This window comes from Oryx dammah, unplaced genomic scaffold (assembly GCF_014754425.2).
Source record: "Oryx dammah isolate SB20612 unplaced genomic scaffold, SCBI_Odam_1.1 HiC_scaffold_28, whole genome shotgun sequence".
Lineage (NCBI taxonomy): Eukaryota > Metazoa > Chordata > Mammalia > Artiodactyla > Bovidae > Oryx > Oryx dammah.
In genome coordinates this window covers 81,616,942-81,638,642 of record NW_024070212.1, presented here as the reverse complement: position 1 = coordinate 81,638,642, position 21,701 = coordinate 81,616,942, and the positions used below count along the sequence as shown (strand labels likewise).

The 21,701-nt window shown below is 37.1% G+C and overlaps 1 protein-coding gene across 3 annotated transcripts in view; it reads left to right on the top strand.

Annotated features, from left to right (window-relative positions):
- Window positions 1–21,701, top strand: part of PATJ (PATJ crumbs cell polarity complex component) — a 392,470-nt gene that overhangs the window by 133,246 nt on the left and 237,523 nt on the right. For all 3 annotated transcript variants that reach the window (XM_040232710.1, XM_040232709.1, XM_040232708.1), the window contains exons 23-26: window positions 9,001–9,072; window positions 10,509–10,686; window positions 15,984–16,094; window positions 20,700–20,777. In XM_040232710.1, coding sequence (XP_040088644.1) covers window positions 9,001–9,072; window positions 10,509–10,686; window positions 15,984–16,094; window positions 20,700–20,777 — 439 coding nt within the window. The remainder of the gene's footprint in view (window positions 1–9,000; window positions 9,073–10,508; window positions 10,687–15,983; window positions 16,095–20,699; window positions 20,778–21,701) is intronic.

Genomic DNA, 21,701 nt, shown 5'->3' with positions numbered 1-21,701 from the left:
CACACACACACACACAGACTGTAAGTGTGAAAGATCCAGAACACACACACACAGTTTGTAAGTGTGAAAGATCCAGAACACACACACACACACAGATTGTAAAAGTGTGAAAGATCCAGAACACACACACACACAGATTGTAAGTGTGAAAGATCCAGAAAAGGAATATGTAGATGCTAGAAAGTGGGTGATTAAACAGTCCCTGGAGATGGTGGAGGGAGAGGAGGACGTGGCACCCAGAGAGATTACCCTTTAATATCTGGTAGGAGGGAGCTCATGGACTCAGGTGCCAAGAGTGAAAGGAAAGCACAACTACAGATATTGCTAGTACCTTGAGGACTGGAATCTGAAGAAGTTTTAACCCTATGGTTTGGGTTTTTTTTTTGTGTGTGTGTATGTGTGATTTAGAAGAAAGGCTGTTTACTCACAATGATGGAGTGGTAGTAGGGTGGGCCGTAAAAGGAGAGGCATCATAACAGGGATTGGCTTTGAAACAAGAGTAGGAGGGTAAAGACCTAGTGGTGAGAAGGACTTTAGGAAAATGTTGATTCCCTTTTCCCAGGGAGCGAGAGAATGAGCATCACCCTCTCAAGTGTGGTATCTGTGGCTGAGAAGCAGAGCTGCTGACGAACAGAGGAGGCTGAGAGAACACAGGGAAGAAGTTAGGGTGTGGGCGGTTTCTTTACAATTTAAGATTTTGTGGAGTGTGACGGGTAGTTTGGCTGAGTGGGCCTTGGCAGTGGGGTATGGGAACCGAAGCGCAGCTGAAAGAAAACCCAGTGCAGTGTAGCACTGTGAGTACGGGACGGGAGAAGCAAATGGAAGAGTTGGAGGTATTGCGGAATATAAGAGGGATGAGAAAGAGGGTAGGATTAATTGGCCTAAATGCTGTCATTTATTTATTTCTATTTGAATATAGTTCACCTACAGTGCTGTGTTAGTTTCAGGTGTACAGCAAAGTGAGTCATTATGCATATACATATATCCTGCTAAGTGAAGCGAGTCAGACAAACACAAATATCATGTGATATCACTTAAATGGGAAATCTAATAAAAATGATATAAACGAACTTATTTACAGAACAGAAACAGACTCACAGATCTCGAAATCAAACTTATGGTTACCAAAGGGGAAATGTGGGGGCAGGGGGAGCGATAAATTGGGAGACTGGGATTAATGTATATGCATACTACTATCTATAGAACAGATAACTATGGTGACCTACTGAATAGCATAGGGAACTCCACTGAATGTTCCATGATAACTTACATGGGAAAAGAATCTTAATGCTTTTATTTAAATTTTAGTCCAAGAAAGATTCTGTCTTGTTATGTGAAGTGTCTCAGACTTACATCAATTCTCTGTTCAGTTGTCTGTGACCTTTGCCTAGAGTCTTAGATAGAAACTTAATAAAAGTTGTTTCCTGGGCTTCTGCATAGCTTATGTCTGAGTGGAAAGGAAAGACTGGTAAGCCCAACTAGTTGGAGAAATTGGTGACTTTTTACTCAACAGACCTGGACCGATGTGCACAGGGGAGGAGCTGAGAGGCCCAGGGTCCTAGTGCAAGGGATCTAACCAGTTCCCAAGGGAATAGGGAAATGCCTAGCAGTGGAAGTACTGGAAGAGTTAGGAATATGTTTCAGCTTTTTTTATGTGGTCAAATTACTTTTCAGAGACATTTCCGGTTTTTAAATTTCTCTTGTGCTGAGTGTTAATAGTGGACTCTGGCCAAAGAATTCAGAATTGAAGCTGCTTTTCTCGTTATAGAATTGTAAGTGTAAATTGGAAAAGATTTAAACAAATTTCCAAACCCACCCCTCCATCCTTATGCAGAAGATGAAACATTCCATCAGTTGTATCTTACTCAGTTCTCCCAGTTTCAGGGAGAAGAGGTCCACTTTACTCCTAATGTGAGCACTTTGACAAGCTGATTTCTTGTGTTGGCACAGGCATTTAAAGGCTCCAGCCTAACCTTTGTCTTGGGAGATCAGTCTTGCATTTCAATGTCTTTTTTTTTTTTTGGCTTGCTGTCATAGATTCAGTGTATATATTTCAGTCTCAGCAGGCTCCAGAAGTGTTCCTGTGAATCATACTACCCCTTTTAATCTTTCAGGGTATGACCCATGGAGTTAGGTCCGTAGATGAATATTTATTGCTACTCAGAAGACTTCCTGAGTAATGCACAGATTCCTTTCAGAATATAGTTTTTCAGATCATCAGGGTGTCAGCTAGTGCTAAATGCTATTTTACAGTTTCTTTGCATTAATTTTTGCATAGGACTCAGCAGTTATTTTGTTACTATTCACTGTGCTGTTGCATAAGCCAACTTGTCTTTGCCTCTAGGACTAATTTAAGAGGTCATATGCATGCTGAAAGTGAAGATCTCTAGGAAGGAAGAATGGTAGGCAGACGGAGTGTGGTTAACTCTGAAAGCAATCTAAGTGATCTTGTTCTGGGTATTCTTTCTTCATAAAGTTCCTTGGGATGGTGTTTTCAGAATTCACCTGGCTTCAGTCTTTTTCTAATTCAACTCTATCATCACTTGCTGCCTAAAGACATGTGTGTGCCCATTAGTGGGGGACGTGACATTTCTCAGACTAATAGGAGATGTGCAGTATAGTACTGTGCTGCTGCTGCTGCTGCTGCTGCTAAGTTGCTTCAGTCATGTTCGACTCTGTGCGACCCCATAGACGGCAGCCCACCAGGCTCCCCTGTCCCTGGGATTCTCCAGGCAAGAACACTGGAGTGAGTTGCCATTTCCTTCTCCAATGTGTGAAAGTGAAAAGTGAAAGTGAAGTCGCTCAGTCTTGTCAGACTCTTCTGGACCCCATGGATTGCAGCCTATCAGGCTCCTCTGTCCATGGGATTTTCCAGGCAAGAGTACTGGAGTGGGTTGCCATTGCCTTCTCCAGTATAGTACTGTGATGCTGTTCAAATATGTTCTCTGTTATTTATGGCAACATGACCCTGAAAGAGTTTCCCTTGTGTCTGTATTTCCTCACTTGTAAAGTAAGGTAGTTCTAAGGTTCAATAAAGTGAATATAAATGATTTCATATAATGCCTTGAGCATAGTAAATGTTTAATGGAAGGCTGGCAGTGATGCTTGATGATAGTGACAGACTCCTGGCCCTTGAAGTGTATCTAGGGTATTCACTATTGCTGAGTTTATTAAAACACTCAAGGAAGTTGTAGTGTTTTTTTTTTTTGTTTGTTTGTTTTTAGATAAAATAGGATCAGATCACAGTAAGTAAAACAGGAAAGATAGAGGCTAAAAACTGGGAGGATGATGAACTTGAGGTGAAAGGCATATTTTAAATTGAAAGAAAATCGTAGGTGTGTGTGTGTACTCAGTCACTCAGTTGTGTCAGACTTTTTGTGCCCCCATGGGCTAAAGTCCGCCAGGCTCCTCTGTCCATGGAATTCTCCAGGCAAGAATACTGGAGCAGGTAGCCATTCCCTTCTCCAGGGGATCTTCTTGCCCCCGGAAACAAATCGAGGTCTCCTGCATTGTGGGAAGATTCTTTACCAGCTGAGCTACCAGGGAAGCCTGTGTGTATAATAGGATGCAAATGAAAAGAAATACTTTCAGATATTGGATACTTTGTTATGACTAGTAAGAAGCGAAATATGAGACTGAGTGTCATAGCTGGGGAAAGGATTAAATGAGTTAATGTTATATTTTAAGTCCCCAACACTGCTTGGCATTTAGTGCCTTTTAAATAAATGGTGAGTTTCTGATAGGTTTACCTTTGAGTTCCACTGCCAAAAATTATGTGTAAATTAAGAATATTGGTGGAGGACTAAGGGTAAAGGAGAGAATAAATACATGGATGTGAGAGAGGAGTACTCAGGAATGTTTGACTTGGAAGGAAAAAGGGGAAGTTTCCAAGGAGTTTATAATGTTGCAGCTGTGGTCCACACTGCAGGTGAAGATGAGTGTGAGAAATTAGGACAAGAGACACACAGGAGTATTACACTAATGCCTTTGGAAAATAATTAGATATTTCATTGCTAATGCAGGCTCTACAGAAGGTCAAAAAGGTAAAGACCTAAGGAAGCGACTCACCCTTTATGAGTTGAACGTTTGTTTCTTAACAAAAGTCTTAAATGCAATTTTATGAAACAGTTTTCTTAATTTTGATAAATGTATAATGGTGGCTCAGATGGTAAAGAAACTGCCTATAATGCAAGAGACTTGGGTTCGATTCCTGGGTCAGGAAGATTCCCTGGAGAAGGGAATGGCCACCCACTCCAGTATTCTTGCCTGGAGAATTCCACGGATAGAGGAGCCTGGTGGGCTATAGTCCCTGGGATTGTAGAGTCGGATGCAACTGAGCAACTTTTACACACACACACACACACACACACACACATACATTCATGTTACCAACATTCCAATCAAGATATTAAACATTTCCATCCACCCAGAAAGTCCTCTGCTCCTGACTTCTAATACTGTAAATTATTTTTTTCCATTCTAGAACTCATGTATATCATACAATAGGTACTTTTTTGTTATCTGGCTTTTTACTGAGTACCACATCTGTGTCATTTTACACTTTCATATATAGTAATGACTAATTCTTTATGTATACTGGTATCAGGTAATAATTTGCTTGTAACTTCAAAGTCATAGTGTTATATTTGTGTAACTAACCCTACTAGTTTGGAAAACATTAGTGCCTATTCTGCCTGGCTCCAGATGCTCATATTCCCTCTAGTGTATCACAGAAAATTGCCATATAGAGTTTATATTTTAAAAGGAAAACGAAATCTCGAGATAACTTAGCCACAATTGTAACTCTTCCTGCTTACATCATTTTGGGGTGGTGAGTTTGCTTGACCCTTATATGGCTTAGTGTACAGAACTTTCATGTGAAAAAAAGATATATTAAAAAGGAAAGGTCACCTTGGCTATCTGGATTCATCTGATTTTGGTATGACGTAGAAAATTTTAATCTCAAAGACATTGTATCTTATGATGAAGTTTTACTATTAATATCCACTTGTTCATTAATGGGGCACTTTATCTTTCCTCCCAAATCTGTAAAGAATGATAACTTTGGGCATTTGTTATAAAGGACTGAAATAAAAAGCATTATTTCTATTAGACGGTTAATTCGTTTAGGGAAAAAGTGGTTATAAAACTCTGATTAAATGTAAAAGGCAAAAGTTCAATTATTTTAAGATTTGAGATTCTAACTGATCGAGCTATTGACCATGTTTAATCAAAGTGCAAATTATAAAATTAGAGTTTAGAATTCTCTTGTGAAAGATTCAAGTACATTTGGGCAAATTTGCATCTTAATATGTGCAGTAAAAGTATTTTACTTTCTCCATTAAATTTTAATTTGGGTTAAAAGGTATATGCATTCATCAGTGTAAAGTGACTACATTATTTTGGATAGTTGCTCATCTCCTGTGACTTTCTTTCTAAAACTAATCACACTATGGTTTTGAAAGTTTTATCTCTCTTTAGGTATGAAATAGTGTGAATAGAATATGTTCATCAATTTCCTGAAAAATAATAATATACTTTGAAAAAGTCTATCGGAATAATCCTTTTGTTACAGATTTTCTTAAAGAAAACTAAAACTTTACATATTTTAGATAACATTTTTTCTCCCTTCATTTAATATTATATGTAAAAGTCAGCAGTTTAGGATATTTTTTATTTTATTTTTTTAAAAAGAAAAGCATATAGCCCATACCAATGTGAAAACTTGACTTCCATTCCATCTTAGGTAATTTTATTTATTTATTTATTTTTTAATTTATTTATTTATTTTTAATTTTTACTTTACAATTCTGTATTGGTTTTGGCATAGATTGACATGAATCCACCACAGGTGTACATGCGTTCCCAAACATGAACCCCCCTCCCACCCCCCATCTTAGGTAATTTTAAATTTAAGAATTTAATTCTTATAATGATATTATGTATGTGCCATAATAAAAATATGTACATTTTTTTTCTTAATATATTTCATGAACTGTTTCTTACCCACAAAATGTGTGAATTTTTTCCTTCACCCACCAACAAATTTTCTGATTCTTTGGACAATGTGTCTTACAATTCATTTCTGTTCTGACATTAACTGCAGAGTTAGTACAGCTCCCACAGGTTAAAAGCTCAGTCCCATAAGACTGTCCCAACTTCAGAAGCCAGGCGCAGATTCCAGGTTGCCAATTCTACTTCTGACCAACTGACTATGAGTTGGGGGTTCTCATATCACCTTCCTGAGGTTCAATAATTTGCTGCTGCTGCTGCTAAGTCGCTTCAGCTGTGTCCGACTCTGTGCGACCCCATAGATGTCAGCCCACCAGGCTCCCCCGTCCCTGGGATTCTCCCGGCAAGAACACGGGAGTGGGTTGCTATTTCCTTCTCCAATGCATGAAAGTGAAAAGTGAAAGTGAAGTCGCTCAGTCATGTCTGACTCTTTGCGACCCCATGGACTGCAGCCTACCAGGCTCCTCTGTCTATGGGATTTTCCATGCAAGAATACTGGAGTGGGGTGCTATTGCCTTCTCCGCAATAATTTGCTAGCATGGCTTATAGAACTTAGGAAAGTGCTTCACTATTACTGCCTAATTGTTAAGGATACGGCTCCAGAATAGCCAAATGGAAGAGATGGATAAGTCGAGGAAGGGAGTGTGTGGGATGCGAGAGCAGCCATGCTTTCTTGGGGGCATATCACCCTCCCAGCACTTTAATGTGTTCTCCAACCCGCAGACTCTCTCAACCCTGTTGTTCAGAGGTGGGGAGAGGGTTATGGAGGCTGCATTATGCAGGCATAATTGATTACATCATTGGCCATTGGTGATTGAACTCACTTCTAGCCCCTTTCCAGAGGTGGGGGTGGGGTGGAAAGTTCTAACTCTAAATACATGGTTGTTTCAGAGAAGGAAATGACACCCCTCTCCAGTATTCTTGCCTGGAGAATCCCATGGACAGAAGAGCCTGGCAAGCTACTGTGTATACCTGAATATAAATTCAAGTGAAAAAATTTAAGAGAACTGGATGTTGGTTGAGCCTCAGTTAAATGCCAGTAATATTTCATTTAATCCTTGTTGCTGTTATGGGATAATCAAAATACGAAAGTTTATGCTATGATTACCACTGTCCAATGAACATATATGTACATGTGCAAAAAATAATATGACATCATAAAATGAAGACTTAAATTGGTGGAATCATGGGTATATCATTTAGTGATTGCATTCAGCTGCTTATAAACTGAACCTCCCTCTTCATTCCCATGCCCCTCCCCCTACAACTATTAATGTGGCTTAACTCAACTGGGGCTTGATTTCTTTCATGTAGAAAAGTCCTGAAGAAGTCCTGTCAGGGTCTTGGACACCTTCTTCCTTTCTGCTGTGTTGTCGTGAGTGTACTGCTTTAGTCCTCATTGTGTCTTCATGATTTTAAGATGGATGTTCCATCGCCAATAATCACCTCTGCCTTCTAGGCAAGAAGGGAAAGAGCAAAGAGCAAAAGGTTCCTGTCAGCTGATTCTCCCTCCACTTTATGAGTTTTCCTGCAAGTCTCATCCAGGGACTTTTGCTTCCTTGTTGCTGATCAGAGCTCTTGCACACAGTTACCATTAGCTAAGAGGAAGTCCAGAAAATTTAGTTTTTTGAAGCTGAATGTAGTGCCACCTGGAGTAAAGGGGTGTTATATTGGTAAGGAAGATGGGAGAGAGGGCATTAGATAAGTAACCAGCAATTATCTGCCAAGTTGTTTTCCTTGAATTTTATGATGCTTTTAATCATAAAAAGTAGACTGGCTAAGGCAAGAAGATTGTCTGCAGTGGGTGAGAAGTTAGTGATACTTAATGATCTCAGTTCTTTAACTGATTTTCAGATTGCTTAGATCCTTTCACTTTCTCTTTTCAATCATCCTTAAACCATTGTATCTTAGAAAATTGTAGAGTGACAAGTAGCTGGAGTTTCGTGCTTTTGATAGGACTTATTTGAGAATTCAGAGGAAAATGGAGCATTGAAACTCCATGCTGAAAAAAAGATTTGGATACTGTGGAGAGGTTATGTAGTACATCTGAGCCTTCTCTGAGCTTCATGTGGAAAATACAGTAATATGACCTGCTGTGCTTACTTCGCAGGGGTTTTTGTGAAAATGAAATGGAAGAAGTAGTACCGACATTTTTATATAGAATAATATGATTGGCAGTATTTGTTATTTAATTTGATGGTTCAAAGGCACATGCCTATTTTGTGGTACAGGTTAGATGGGAACTTAGAAATCCTGACTCCTCTTCCAGGTCGTAGATGATAATGCCTTTACCCTATTAGATAGCATTACTTTTATAACTACTCTCTAATTCAGCATCCCGCTAGGCAGTTCCATATTAACATAATTTGATGGGTGGAAGTATGATGGTGGTAGGTGAGAGGATTGTATTGTTTAACAAATCTTTCTGTAAACTGAAAAATACACAAACTGTAAACTGTGGAAACTTCTATAAACTGTGGAAATACACAAAATATTCACACAATACAAATGACTGGGACATTATTTAGAGAGACAAAAATATCTAGAAAGAGCAATCATGTTTACTAACTATTTAGTCATTTCAGTTGTTTGTATCAGGTTATACTAGATTGTTAGCTCGTCAGTCACAGCAAGTTTTAAGAAATATATTTTATAATATTTAAATATTGATAGAAAAACAAGTGTAAAATCATACAAATTCAAACACAGATTTTTAGAAAATAGCATCTATAGTGTCACCAATGAAAGTGTTTATAATCAGTGATTTTCTGGTACCAGCTGGATATTTATTAATTTGAACATTTAAGCAATATATCTTCGTATGGATAGTCAACTATTGATGTAAATATTTTTAAAGCTTAGAAATTAAGAACTTTTAAGCTGCATATAGACTGTATAATATAAAACTTTTTAAGAACCTTTAATAATGAGTGTGTTATAAGTTACATGTGTGTCTGTTTTTTTTTTTTTTCCTTTCTTTCTCCTCAGTGAATTACCTGAGAGAGAAGAAGGTGAAGGAGAAGAAACTCCAAACTTCAGTCATTGGGGACCTCCAAGAATGTATGTTGATAACATCCTTGGCTTTCTTGATAGGACAGTGCAACTGGTTGCTCTTTTCTTCAATTCTCTAATGATTGCCATAGTTCACATGTACCTGGGCCTAAACTGTAGTTGCATTTTGTCTTACCTATAGGTTTTTAGCCAGGCAAAATGACCGTAACCAGTATTAGGAAAATCATTGTCATACTTTTTCAGAGAAAGGAACTTACAGATGTCCATCTATGAGGAACTAAGTATACTTTCTCACTGTATCACTAAGCAAGGCAGGTAGGGCTGTCTTGAAGGCAGTAAAGCTCTTTTTTTCTTTTAAACAAACAAGAGCAATAGTTGAAGCTTCTGTTACATAGCCCCCTCCTCCTCTTATGTTAGTCCAAGTTTGTGTCTTGTTTGCACTAACAGAGTGTGCTGGGCCCATCCTCCTATGGATACTCTCATTGTTTTATGTAGTAACCAGGGCTGCACTTTATTAAGATTATAAAAGTCTTCCATTAGCTGCTCTTTCTATCTTTACTCATTATTAATTCCACCATGCCACTCACATTGTTTTTATTTTTTTCACTTTTGAGTTTTGCCTTAAAAACTCTTAGCTGTTTTCTGAGCTACTTTTTGGAGTTAATTATTGGCCATGTTTGTGCAATTTGAACAAAATTCACAATATTTTAAGTGACAAGTTTTATTCCATACTTTATGAAAATAATGTGGAGGTGGGAAGAAAAGAAAACCTTTCCAGCCTCTGGAGCAATAAAATCTGTCCTCTGCTTAAAGAACCACAGGCTAGCCTGGCTGACTGGGAACAGTAGTATGAAAGAAACAAAGTATGAAAAAAAAAAAGTATGAGAAAGTATGAAAGAAAGAGAGAGAGAGAGAAAGAAAGAGAGAGAGAAAGAAAGAAAGATGGACTGTAGCCTACCATGCTCCTCCCTCCATGGGATTTTCCAGGCAAGAGTTCTGGATCAGGTTGCCATTTCCTTCTCCAATTCTGAAGGTCTGTGCTTTTTTGCCAAAATGATACACGTGACTTTCTTGATTTTTTTTCCCACTCATTTGTTATTTCCTCAATTCATTCTTGGCTAATGTTACATATGATATAGATGACAAGGACTCATCAGAAAAATATATGGTGGTGGGAGATAGGGATATTGAGATCTAGCTAAATTTCTCAATATTAAGAGTTGTATTTGTTGTTTTAGAAATCATCTTCAGAATTTAAACTGTCACATATACCATGAAATTGCTTTAAGACTCTAATAGAATTTAATCTCATTCTATAGAAGTGATAGGTTCTTACAATTTAGGAACTAGGTATAACTTCTATAACATTTGTGAAAATGTATTTATATAAAATGAGCCACAAGGATATACACGTTGAACACAATGATGATACAACAAATTACCTTGTTCATGGGTGAATTCTGTTTTCTTGTTTGTTTTTACAGCGTTGAGATTTTTAGAGAACCAGATGTATCTCTTGGTATTAGTATTGTTGGTGGACAAACTGTCATAAAACGTTTAAAAAATGGAGAGGAGCTTAAAGGTATATTTATTAAACAAGTTTTGGAAGACAGTCCAGCAGGAAAAACAAATGCTCTTAAAACTGGTGATAAAATACTTGAGGTAAATAATGTTAAATTTTTGTTTTTGTTTGAAATGTACTGTAAACAGTAAATGTGTGTGTGCCGTTGGTATTTTATTCGGATGCCTTCGTTTGTAGGTTTACACCATTCTATGAGATTCTAAAGTTGAGCTGTAGTAGTAGTGTTAGTTGCTCAGTCGTGCGACCCCATGGACTGTAACCCGTGAGGCTCCTCTGTCCATGGAATTCTCTAGGCAAGAATACTGGAGTGGGTTGCCAGTCCTTTCTCCAGGGGATCTTCCTGACCCAGGAATTGAACCCGGATGTCCTGCATTGCAGGTGGATTCTTTACTGTCTGAGCCACTAGCAAAGCCTTAAAATGATAAAGCAAAAAGCATCAGCTGGCTGAAGAAACAATTTCACAAGTTGACAGAATGAGGCAGAAGGTGGGCCTCATGCTCCTCCCACAGTCTTTAACACACTTTGAATTGTATATGGCAGTGGTAGTGCTGTCCTCCCAGAGGTGACCCTGAAAGTGGAAGACTGTTGGGGGAGGGGTGAACCCATCCTTTACACCTGGCAGGCTTTGCAGAGTGGAGTTTTAAGGATACATCAAAGGCACTGAGAGGTCTAAATCTGATACATTTCTTTGCATTGGGTTTATTGGATGACACCATGTTGAATATCTTTAACCCCAGAATCTGCTTGTCCTTGACTCATGGTTTATGATGCTAAACATCAGCTGTGGTGTTTTATCTCTGACAGAGTGAAAAGTGCTCTGGAGATCATGGATTGAAGTCTAGATTGTCCTGTTTGTTTTCTATTCTTGGACAAATTATGAAACATATTTTATTTTCAGTTTCCAAACAAAACAGAAATGAGCTTTTAAAACTCATAATCATTGTGAGGATTAAAGAATTGCATAACACTGTTCTGTGTATACAAATTTGAGGTTATATTTACATTTGTGCAACTGTAAAAAAAAACTTCAAACACACTGGAGATAAAGAAATGAAGCAAATGACCACAAATCTCTTCTCTTATGGTGTTTATATGATAGTGGGGGAGATAGACAATACACAAAATAAGTAACACAGAGAAAGTTAGATTGTTATACGGAGCTATGGAGAAAAATACCGGGGAGGAGAATAAGGAATGACAAGTGGTGATGGCAGCAGTTGCAACGAATAGATTTGTTATGGAAGGTGATATTGGGACAAATACAGGAAATGACCAAGTGAACAGTGTGGACACAGAAGGGAAGATGCCTCCAGACAGAGTGAACGGAAGTGCAAAGGCTCTGAGGTGGGGGCTTGCCTGGAGGTATTGAAGGAGCAGATAAGAGGTCTAGCACTGCCACTGTAGGCAGAGTCCACAGGAGAGAAGTTGAAAGAGAAAAGGTCATGGGAAGCGACATCATGTAGAGCTCAGAAGGTTGTCCGCTCTGAATGCACGAGAATCCGTTAGAGAATCATGAATGCATACATATTTTTAAAAAGGGTTATTCTGGCTTCTGGGGCAGGTGTGGTTTCCTTTTTTTGGCATTTGTGTGGTACATTGTTTTTGTTTTTCATACTTATTTGTGATTTTGTTTTAGTTGTATTTTTTAAGCAACATATAACTGGATTTTGCTTTTTTAAAATCTAAATTGATAATATTCATCTAATAAATCATTTATTTTTAATTTTATTACTGATAACATATGCACTTAGAACAAAATACAGAAGATAATGTTTAAAAATTAGCTTTTTCCTTTATATAGTGAAATAATTATAAATTCATAGGAAATTGCAAAGAAATATAAGTAGAAGGAAGTCCCATGTACTCTCTTCACTTAGCCTCACCCAGTGTTAACATCTTACATGACTACAGTAAAAGCAAAAGCAAAATGCTAACATTGGCACAATTCACAGACCTCAGTCAGATTTCACCAGTTCTATACATGGGCCACACGTATGTATGTGTTTATAGCTCTACACAGTTTTATCACATGTGTAACCTTGCATAACCCCCACAGCAATCAAGAAACTCAACTGAATCATCACCACAAGACTCCTTGTCTGACCCCTCAATAGCCACTCCTCTCCACTCCTCTCCCATCTCTAGCCTCTGGCCACCACTATTCTGGTTTTCCGTATTTATAAGTGTGTTATTTTACAGTTGTCACATAAATGGAATTATGCATTCTGTTTCTTTTTGAGGTTCTTTCTTTACTTAGTGCAATTTCTTTGAAGTTCTTTCAATTTGTCAGTAGTTCATCGCTTTTTATGAATGAGTGGTATTCCATGGTATGGAGGTACCACAGTTTAACCATTCACCCATAGAAAGATGTTTGGGTGGTTTCCAGTTCTTGGCCATTATGAATAAGCCCTATAAACGTTGGTATATAAGTTCCTGAGTGAAAATAACTGTCCATTTCTTTGGGATACATGCCCAAGAGTGTAATTGCTGGGTTGTATGTTAAGTTCCTTTTTTAGTGTTAAGAAACTCTCAAAACTATTTTCCAGAATGGCTGCATCATTTTGTATATCCACAAGCAGTTATGAGTGATCCAATTTCTCTGCATCCTCACCAGCATTTGGTATTGTCACTATTTTTCATTTTAGCCATTCTGGATAGGTACATAGTGATATCATTGTTGTTTTAATTTGTAGTTCCCTAACTGCATTTGGGTAAACTCTGGGAGCTGGTGATGGACACGGAGGCCTGGCGTGCTGCAGTTCATGGGGTTGCAAAGAGTCGGACACAACTGAGCAACTGAACTGAACTGAACTTTTCATGTGATTAATTGGCATCTGATTACCCTCTTTGGTGTAATGTTTGTTCAAGTCTTTTGTCTTTTTTCTAATTGAATTGTTCATTTTTTCTTATCTTTTTGAATTTTTTCTCATCTTTCCCGGCTGTCAGTGAATAAAAAGTATTCTCTCATCTAATCTGTCATCACTTTCACACATACTAATAAAAACCCATTGTTTTATCTCAGATTTAATAATTTATATTTCTTCTGATTCACAACAGACCAGAAATGTTAAACCCTAATATATATTCTGTGAAGCATAATGAGTCATTTGTTTACTTTTTTCTATGAAAAGCATTAGTTGTTTGGTAGTGAAGTTTAATACTCATTTCTGTCTTGAGACAATTGCACAAAGGGTTTAGGTCTGTATAAAGAGATTTTTAAACTAGAAAGTTTGAATTTAATTTAATTTAATTTTAAATTAAATTAAATTTTAAATTAATTTTAAATTAAATTAAATGGGTCTTCATCTATGTAAATGGATATTTTTTAGGTTATAATTTTAAAGTTGAGAAAGAATAAGATTATTTTTCTGTTGTAATATGACAGAATTCTTTTTCCTCACTTCTCAGCTTTAGTGATTCCCATTTAACACTGTATAATCTCTGTCAGGGAAAAAAAGCTGATTATTACTGATGGAGAAGTAGTTTTCATATAGCCTGTACTTTTCTTACTGTTGAATGTTTCAGGGGTCAGGTTTTTTGAAAGAAGCTTCATCAAGCTAGTGACCGCTTTTAATCGTCACTGTAAATTTTTTCTATTTTTTTTCATTTACTATTATTCATATCCTTCCTCAACTCAGATGGGAAAAGAGCTTTTCACAGCATTAAAATCTTCATGGATGCCTATTAGAATAAAAATCCAGAGTTCTTGCCATGGCCTTCTGGATTTTACAGGATGTGGCTTCAGCTGCCTCCCTGACATCACCTCTCTCTGCCCTCTCCTCTTTCTCTGTTCTTTAGACTCACCTCCATTTAAATCGCTCTGACACACAGGGCTCCCACCTCCTGCCTTCATGCAGTCGCTCCTCTGTCCCTCCGCTTCCGGCATGCTCACTTTCTTCCTCACTCTGCTCAGATGCGGTGACTGATCATCCTATCACTACTGTGCATGTGCTTCCAACTCCTTTGATCTTCTTTCCTTTCATTGAACTTTTCTGGGGCAACCACATCCTAGTTAAGTGCAACTGTTTGCTTATTTTGTGATTTCTTTCTTGATTTGAGCCAACAAAGTTATACCAACAAACAAGAAATTGTAACACTCTGAAGCCTTTGGAATTAAAAGTTGTAAAATAGCAAAAAAAAAAAAAAAAAAAAAAGCCAAGAAACCAACAAACAAAGAACCTCATGCATACTGTCTGGTCTCATTTTAAATTCATGACTGCTCCCTCAAATGGGTCTTTAATTCTGTCCTGCTGTCCTGTATTTAACAAGTCGTTTCATTCTTCTAAGTAGTTACTTCAGACCTCCTGTGCTTCCTTCCTTAGTCTTAATCTCAGCTGATGGTCCTTCTTTCTTATTTCATTGAGAAAAGAGGAGTCCTCGAAAGGGACCTTCCTCTTGTTCCTTCTACATCCTTTTTTTCTACCTGTGCTTGTTGCAACAAATGAACTATTTGTGTTTCTTCTGTCTGGAGTCTGTCTCTCTAACTTGTGCAGTAGAAGTCATTCCCTCTTCACTTTCCAAGGGTTTGCTTCTGCAGGCATCACTCTTCTCTACCTTCATTTTCCTCTCCTCTGCATCATTATTGTAGTATATCCCATCTTAAAAAAACAAAAACCAACCTTGATTCCACTGCACCCACATTCCTATTTCTTTGATCCCCTTGTAGCAAAACAATATTCACAAATTGTCATTATCCTCTGACTGGAAACCACCTCAACTTTTACCAAGGCTTCCTTACATTATGAATTTGAAGAATTCATTCTGTTAAATAAATGCACTTGATAAGTAGAATGCTCTTTGAGACTATGGGCATGTTCACAAGTTATCCTTTCTCAGATTTGAATAATGAGATGTTTACACTTTACCCAAATTTGTTGAATGCAGAACTCTTTTAGTAAAAGAACCCATGGGTGTTTTCATACTTCTTTTTTGAACATAATGGGCTTGATAATGCTTAAAATACCTTTCTTCTTAGTTTAATTGAGAGAAGATGAGTCCAAAGAGATCCCCAGCCCCTACCCCCATTCAGAATTGTGTCCTCTAATAGTGGCAGAGGTGACATTATAAGCTCAGAAGCTTAAGTTTCTGTTATTGATTAGGCTACCTACTTTTGCATAATTATTTTTAACCTCAGCCATTGTTATTAAGATATTTTTCTTATTTACTTTTGTTGAAGGTAAGATGTTAATTTTCTTAAACATGGTCTCCTAAAACAGCAAAGCTTTTTATGTGCCAGTGTTATTTTTTTTTCTAGCTGTCATCTAATTCATTCAACTCTGGCTGTTCTCATAACTAGATAATATGCATGAACCTGAATTAACTTATCCACAAGATCTGCTGCCTTGCTAACTGAAATAAATTACTTCTGTGTTTTTAGGTGTCTGGAGTAGATTTGCAGAATGCTTCACACAGTGAAGCAGTTGAGGCCATTAAGAATGCAGGAAACCCTGTGGTGTTCGTCGTTCAGAGCTTGTCATCCACTCCAAGAGTAAGCTTTAGTTTACATATTCAACAAGTTTACAAATAGTCTCTAGATCTGTGGATCAAGCTTTTGCCTCCAAGTGTTAATATTTTCCAACATATTTTTTACTGTTATTCTACTATTGCTTAAAGGAAGTTAGCTTTGTAAAAATTAGCTTCAGTTTTCCCTTTTTTTCTCTGATTTCAATCTCCTGGTCAAATTTGAGTTATTCCAGTGTACAATGGAGTCCAACAGACCTATTTTCGATTCTTTGATTCCCTATTTACCAGGTTTGCTAATTTGGAGACAAGTTACTTAACCTTTCTGAACTAGTTACTTTGCCTATAAAACACTTCCAACACAGAGAGGGTTGGTTATAAAAACATTCTAGAGGGACTATCAAAGGGTCTGTGTATCTATTATAGCATGTAAAAATTCAAATGTGTTGCACTGTATGTTCTGTTGGAGAGTCTGAATTTACAAAGAACAGTATCTCATCATAGAGTTTTTTCCTGTAATAAACTACTCATTTGGTATGGAATTAGAACTCTGATACACAGATGTCAGTGACAGGATGTGTATTTTATATTGTAGTATGAGGCAGAAATGTCACCAGTAAGCCCTGTAACTGAAAGCTATGTTTACTTTTCTATATTTTAGAATGGAAGACAGCTGTTCAAAACATAGGCACTTATGAACAGTAGAAAAACTGCATACTTTTTAAAAATATGCTTTTCAGTCCACTAAAATGCAGTGCTTGTCAACCTTTTTTTATATCAAGGCATACAGAAAATAATATTTGTATAGCAAACTGGGTAAACAGATATCTGGCTCTCCCAGGGGCAGGGGGTATCAGTGTGTATTTTTTGCATGCTTATAGCCTCCCCATACCCAGGGGGCTGCAGCCTCACCTGATATGGGCAGCTCTGCTGTGCACTGTACTTGCAGCAAGGTCCCTTCCAGACTTAATGCTACGTTTATACCATCAAGACTAATTGAGAGAGGGAAGCAGAATAAAGTCTTCACATTTTTTAATGCAGTTTGAAATTCTAGATTTATTAGAATCCACCCTTAAACTCTTATGATACTGAGAAAGTTGTTGAGGCTATCACTTTTATTTCTGGAGACTGAATTTAATAAGAACGTTGGCTAGATTTTCCCTGCCAAATGACACTTCCAGAGAAACAGTTCTGAGCTAGAATGAGCCAATCAAATTATACATTTATACGATCACTTGTGAATGCTTTGCCAAAAAATATTCAAAGCATTTTATTAGCTTATAAGGTCAGCTATAAAGGCCAAGCTTTTAATCTAGTCTTTTTTGGTGAGCTGTGGTAGAAGTTTTCATTTGAGTGACCAGTACAATATTTTCAGCTGCTCAAAAAAAAAAAAAAAATGTCTTCAGCATTATTACATGCCCAAGTGACTTATCCCTCAGGCAGCATCACAGAGTATCACGTTCATCGAACATTGAACTGTCTATAGTTCTAGCCAAAGAGTGGTGATGATATTAATGTCCATTACTTGTTCCATTTTTTCAGCACAAAGTTGATTCCACCCGAATAAGGCAATGAAAGGAATCAAGCTTCATATTTTTGTATCTTTGGCTTACATATTCTTACAATTATTATTGGTCATCACAGAAATAGAAAATATAGCCAAATTCTTAATCATTTTTGATCAGTTTAATTAAACTTTGAGACGTTCTTCAGAACTCCTGAGGAAGTCATTTCCTAATGTTTGGCCATCAAGGTCCTATGTCTAAATGTGCCTTGAAAAAGAAAGTGTTAGTCGCTCAGCTGTGACTTTGAGATCTCATGGATTATAGCTTGCCAGGCTCCTCCCTTCATGAAATTCTCCAGGCAAGGATACTGGAGTGTGTAGCCATTCCCTTCTCCAGGGGATCTTTCCAACCCAGAGGCTGAACCTGGGTCTCCTGCATTGCAGGTGGTTTCTTTACCATCTGAGCCATCAATGAAACCTTCATGAAAATTCTCATCAGCATGATGGATTGAGTGTTGGTGTTTATGTTTGCACTTTTTTTTTAAATTTTAATTTTTTTAATATTTGTGCTTTTAATAGGTGCTTTAAGAGCTTTTTAAAAAGCTTTTTCTCCTAAATTTCTCAATTACATTTTCAGCACGCTAGAAAGAAATATATATATCTACTTAGATTTACTTGGTATATACTTATTTGAGAGCAGAATTCATGATCTATACTGTACACCTCAATAGAAAACTTTTATGCCAAAGTAATTTTTTCTACTTATTGTTAGGTAAAAGACGACCAGGACACCAAAAGAGTGTCTAACAGGCTTTAATGGCGAAGCGCTCCCGGGCGGGGTTCCCGACCCGAATGGGGCAGGTCGAGGAAGTCCGCACGCCCAGACCGTTTTAGAAGTTTGTTTATATATGCACCTTGCGAGGGATGGCCGGTGGGGCCGCTAACAGCGAAGTGTGCTGTTATTGGTTCCCAGGATCTGGGAGGCTCCCTCCGTTAGGGGGTAGGGACTTCCCCCCGCCGGCGGGGGTGAGGAGGGGCGGCTCATCATGGCAACCGGCCAAGTGTGCTGTCATTGGTCCCCGGGATCTGGGAGGATCCTTCCGTTAGGGACCTTCTCGCTGGTGGGAGGGAGAGGAGGGGCGGCCCATCATGGCCCCCGGGGTCCGACCTTACACTTACAATTGCATTTCACAGTAGCATTAAGGTTTTCTCTGTATATCCAAAACCAAACCCTTTTAAAATTGGTATCATTCTCTCAGTTCACTAAATTTATTATCATGTGTTGTTTTCTTTTTTCCTGTCTTCCATTTGTATTTCCCTAATATCTTTGTTTCATAATGGCATCTAAATTTTTTTGGACATGTTCATTTTGTGTATTAGTCATATAGAAATATATTTTTTACTTTCATAAGAAACATGTGCTCTCCTACTTTTCATAAAGATGTGGTCTTTTTTGGTGGGCCATTTGTCTCCCAAAGTTTGCTAATGATATGTGTAGAGAATAATGTTTCTCTGCTATTTGAAAAACAAATGGTATAAACCTTATGAATGGCAGCTAATTTTTATCCCATTTCAAAGCTTCTGCCATTTAACTTTAGCTGGTTTTTCCATAGGAGAAAGTAGGTCCAGTATAGGCAGGTGTTATGACTTTGTAGGGAGACAAAGTGTTTTAAAGTCTTCAGAATTAGAAACATATACCTGTAGAGCCACTGGTTTTTGAACTCGGACTTAGGTTGTCCTGTGTGTTAAATAGAGAAATAAATATTAAGCACAGTCTCTATTCGCGTAAGAAGCCACAGATATAAATGGATTTATCACTACTATTGCTTTTTACTTTAGAGAAACATTTCTGAGATGGTCTTACTTATTCCAAAATTAATTTATTCCTTTAGACTCTAAAAGTAGAGGAGAATTAATTGTAAATTGCCTTTTTGAGAAAAGTGCTTTTTTTTGTTTTGTTTTTTAAATTATCCCTAGGGAGGCAGTTCCTTTAATTTTCTGAGTAAGGAGATTTATTTTTCCTTTTATTCTGCATGTCTCTCATCAGATTTTATGCCAATTACTTGTGTTAGCTATTTGAGGAGTTTTTAAAATAATCACTTTTAATAATACAAAATAATTTTGTACTTTCTTAAGATATTTTACAGGTAGTTTTACAAAAAGAAGTGAGTCAAAAAGTAATCTGTGCTGTTTGCACCATTAAGAATTAAAATCATTTCTATGAAATTGAACTGTTTGATTCACTTATAAGCATTATTGAACACTTCTATGTGGTGCTTTTTCTGAGCATCAGGGTTATAGTGATAAATAACCCTAAGTTCCAGCTCTAATTGAGCTATTATCCAGGGGTATAAATAGCTTTGTATAATTTATCTATATGCTAACAGTGATGGTTAAATATTTATTGAATGTACACAGTGCTCTAGATACCATACTCGAACTGTATGAAGATATTACATGAGAATGATTACTGCAACATTGTTTGTAGGAGAGAAAATTGGAAATGAAGTATGTAAAATCCCGTGGAAAGAATGAGTGACAGCAAGAAATGTTATATGTCCATGAAAAGAAACATATCATAATCATTCCAGATGACAGGATTTACAGTTCATTAAGTAAAAAAGAAAAAGTAATATCTACAGAGGCATCCATTTTTTACATTAAGAAAAGTAAAATCAAAGCCTCAAATAAGTGGGCTGAAGTGATATCACTTCAGTGTTAGCTGCCCTTGGTGACTGGAATAAACATATATAATAACCTTAAAAAAAAAAGACAAAACTGATCTGGAGTACACTGATGAATAAGGTAGGTCAATGAAATAAATGTTACATCTAGCATTATAGGAACTAACTTTCTGTATCTAAAGAAGCCTGTGAATTTATTGTCCCTTGATGCTGCACCCAAACACACACACATGCAGGCATGCACCTTTGGGTTACATAACTTGCTAGATTTCCCGAGTTGTGTTGTTTGCCTTAACAATAACTTCTCATATCTTTACGTTTTGGGTGAAGTTAGAGATATAGTTAAGTAGGATTTTAACTATTTTTTTTTTTAATGCATGGAACAATGTAATGATTGTAACATTTAAATTCATTCTTTCTCTCCTCCTTGTCTTTCTGGTGGCAGGTCATTCCCAGTGTGCATAGCAAGGCCAAAAAAATCACTAATAACCAGGACCAAGACACTCAAGAAAAAAAAGAAAAGGTAACCTAACCTCTTAAACTTTTAAAAATGTTTTTGGTTTCTTTTTGCATATCTGAGCTGCAATTAATATGTGTTTTTTTGGATGAGTATCTGGGTAGAAGTATGGTAGGTTTAGGACTCTCCTGGTGGCTCAAACATAAAGAATCTGCCTGCAGGAGACCCAGGTTCGATCCCTGGGTTGGGAAGGTCCCCTGGAGAAGGGAGTGACAACCCACACCAATATTGTTGCCTGGAGAATTCCATGGACACAGGAGCCTGGTGGGCTACAGGCCATAGGTTTGCAAAGAGTCAGACATGACTGAATGACTTTAAGTTCACTTCATGGTAGTTATAATATCTTCTTTCTATGAACATACCTAATTCTGGCCTGGATGAAGGCCTAGTGAAGTACAGGTGTAAGATGTCATGAAGCCATTATCGTCTTTTTCTAAATCCTAAGATATTAAGTTGAATTTCTATTGTTCAGTATTGTTTCTTTTTTTAGCTTCCAAATGATTTATTTTTATTTAAAATGTATTTTTAATTTCCATACAAATATTTTAAAAAACTTATTGCTGTTATTTTCAAACCTATTTCAGTTATAACCACAAATTGTATTTTATATAATATCTTGTACCTTGCACATTGGTTGAAACTTTTTTTATGGCCTAGCACATAGGTATTATAAATGTATATTTGTGATTTAAAAGAATAGCTATTATCTAGTTACAGATTTTTATACAAAGTTATTAGGGAAAACTAACTAACTGGGTTATTCAGGTATTCTATATACTTACTGATTTTTTTGATCAGAGTAACTCATTTTCCGTTTTGAGGGTTAAATTAATCTATTTTTCATGTAGTTTTTCTGTTTTTATTTTATATTTTTCAAGATAATTTATTAGGTTAAATTAAAAAATTTAATATCCTCATAGGGATATAATT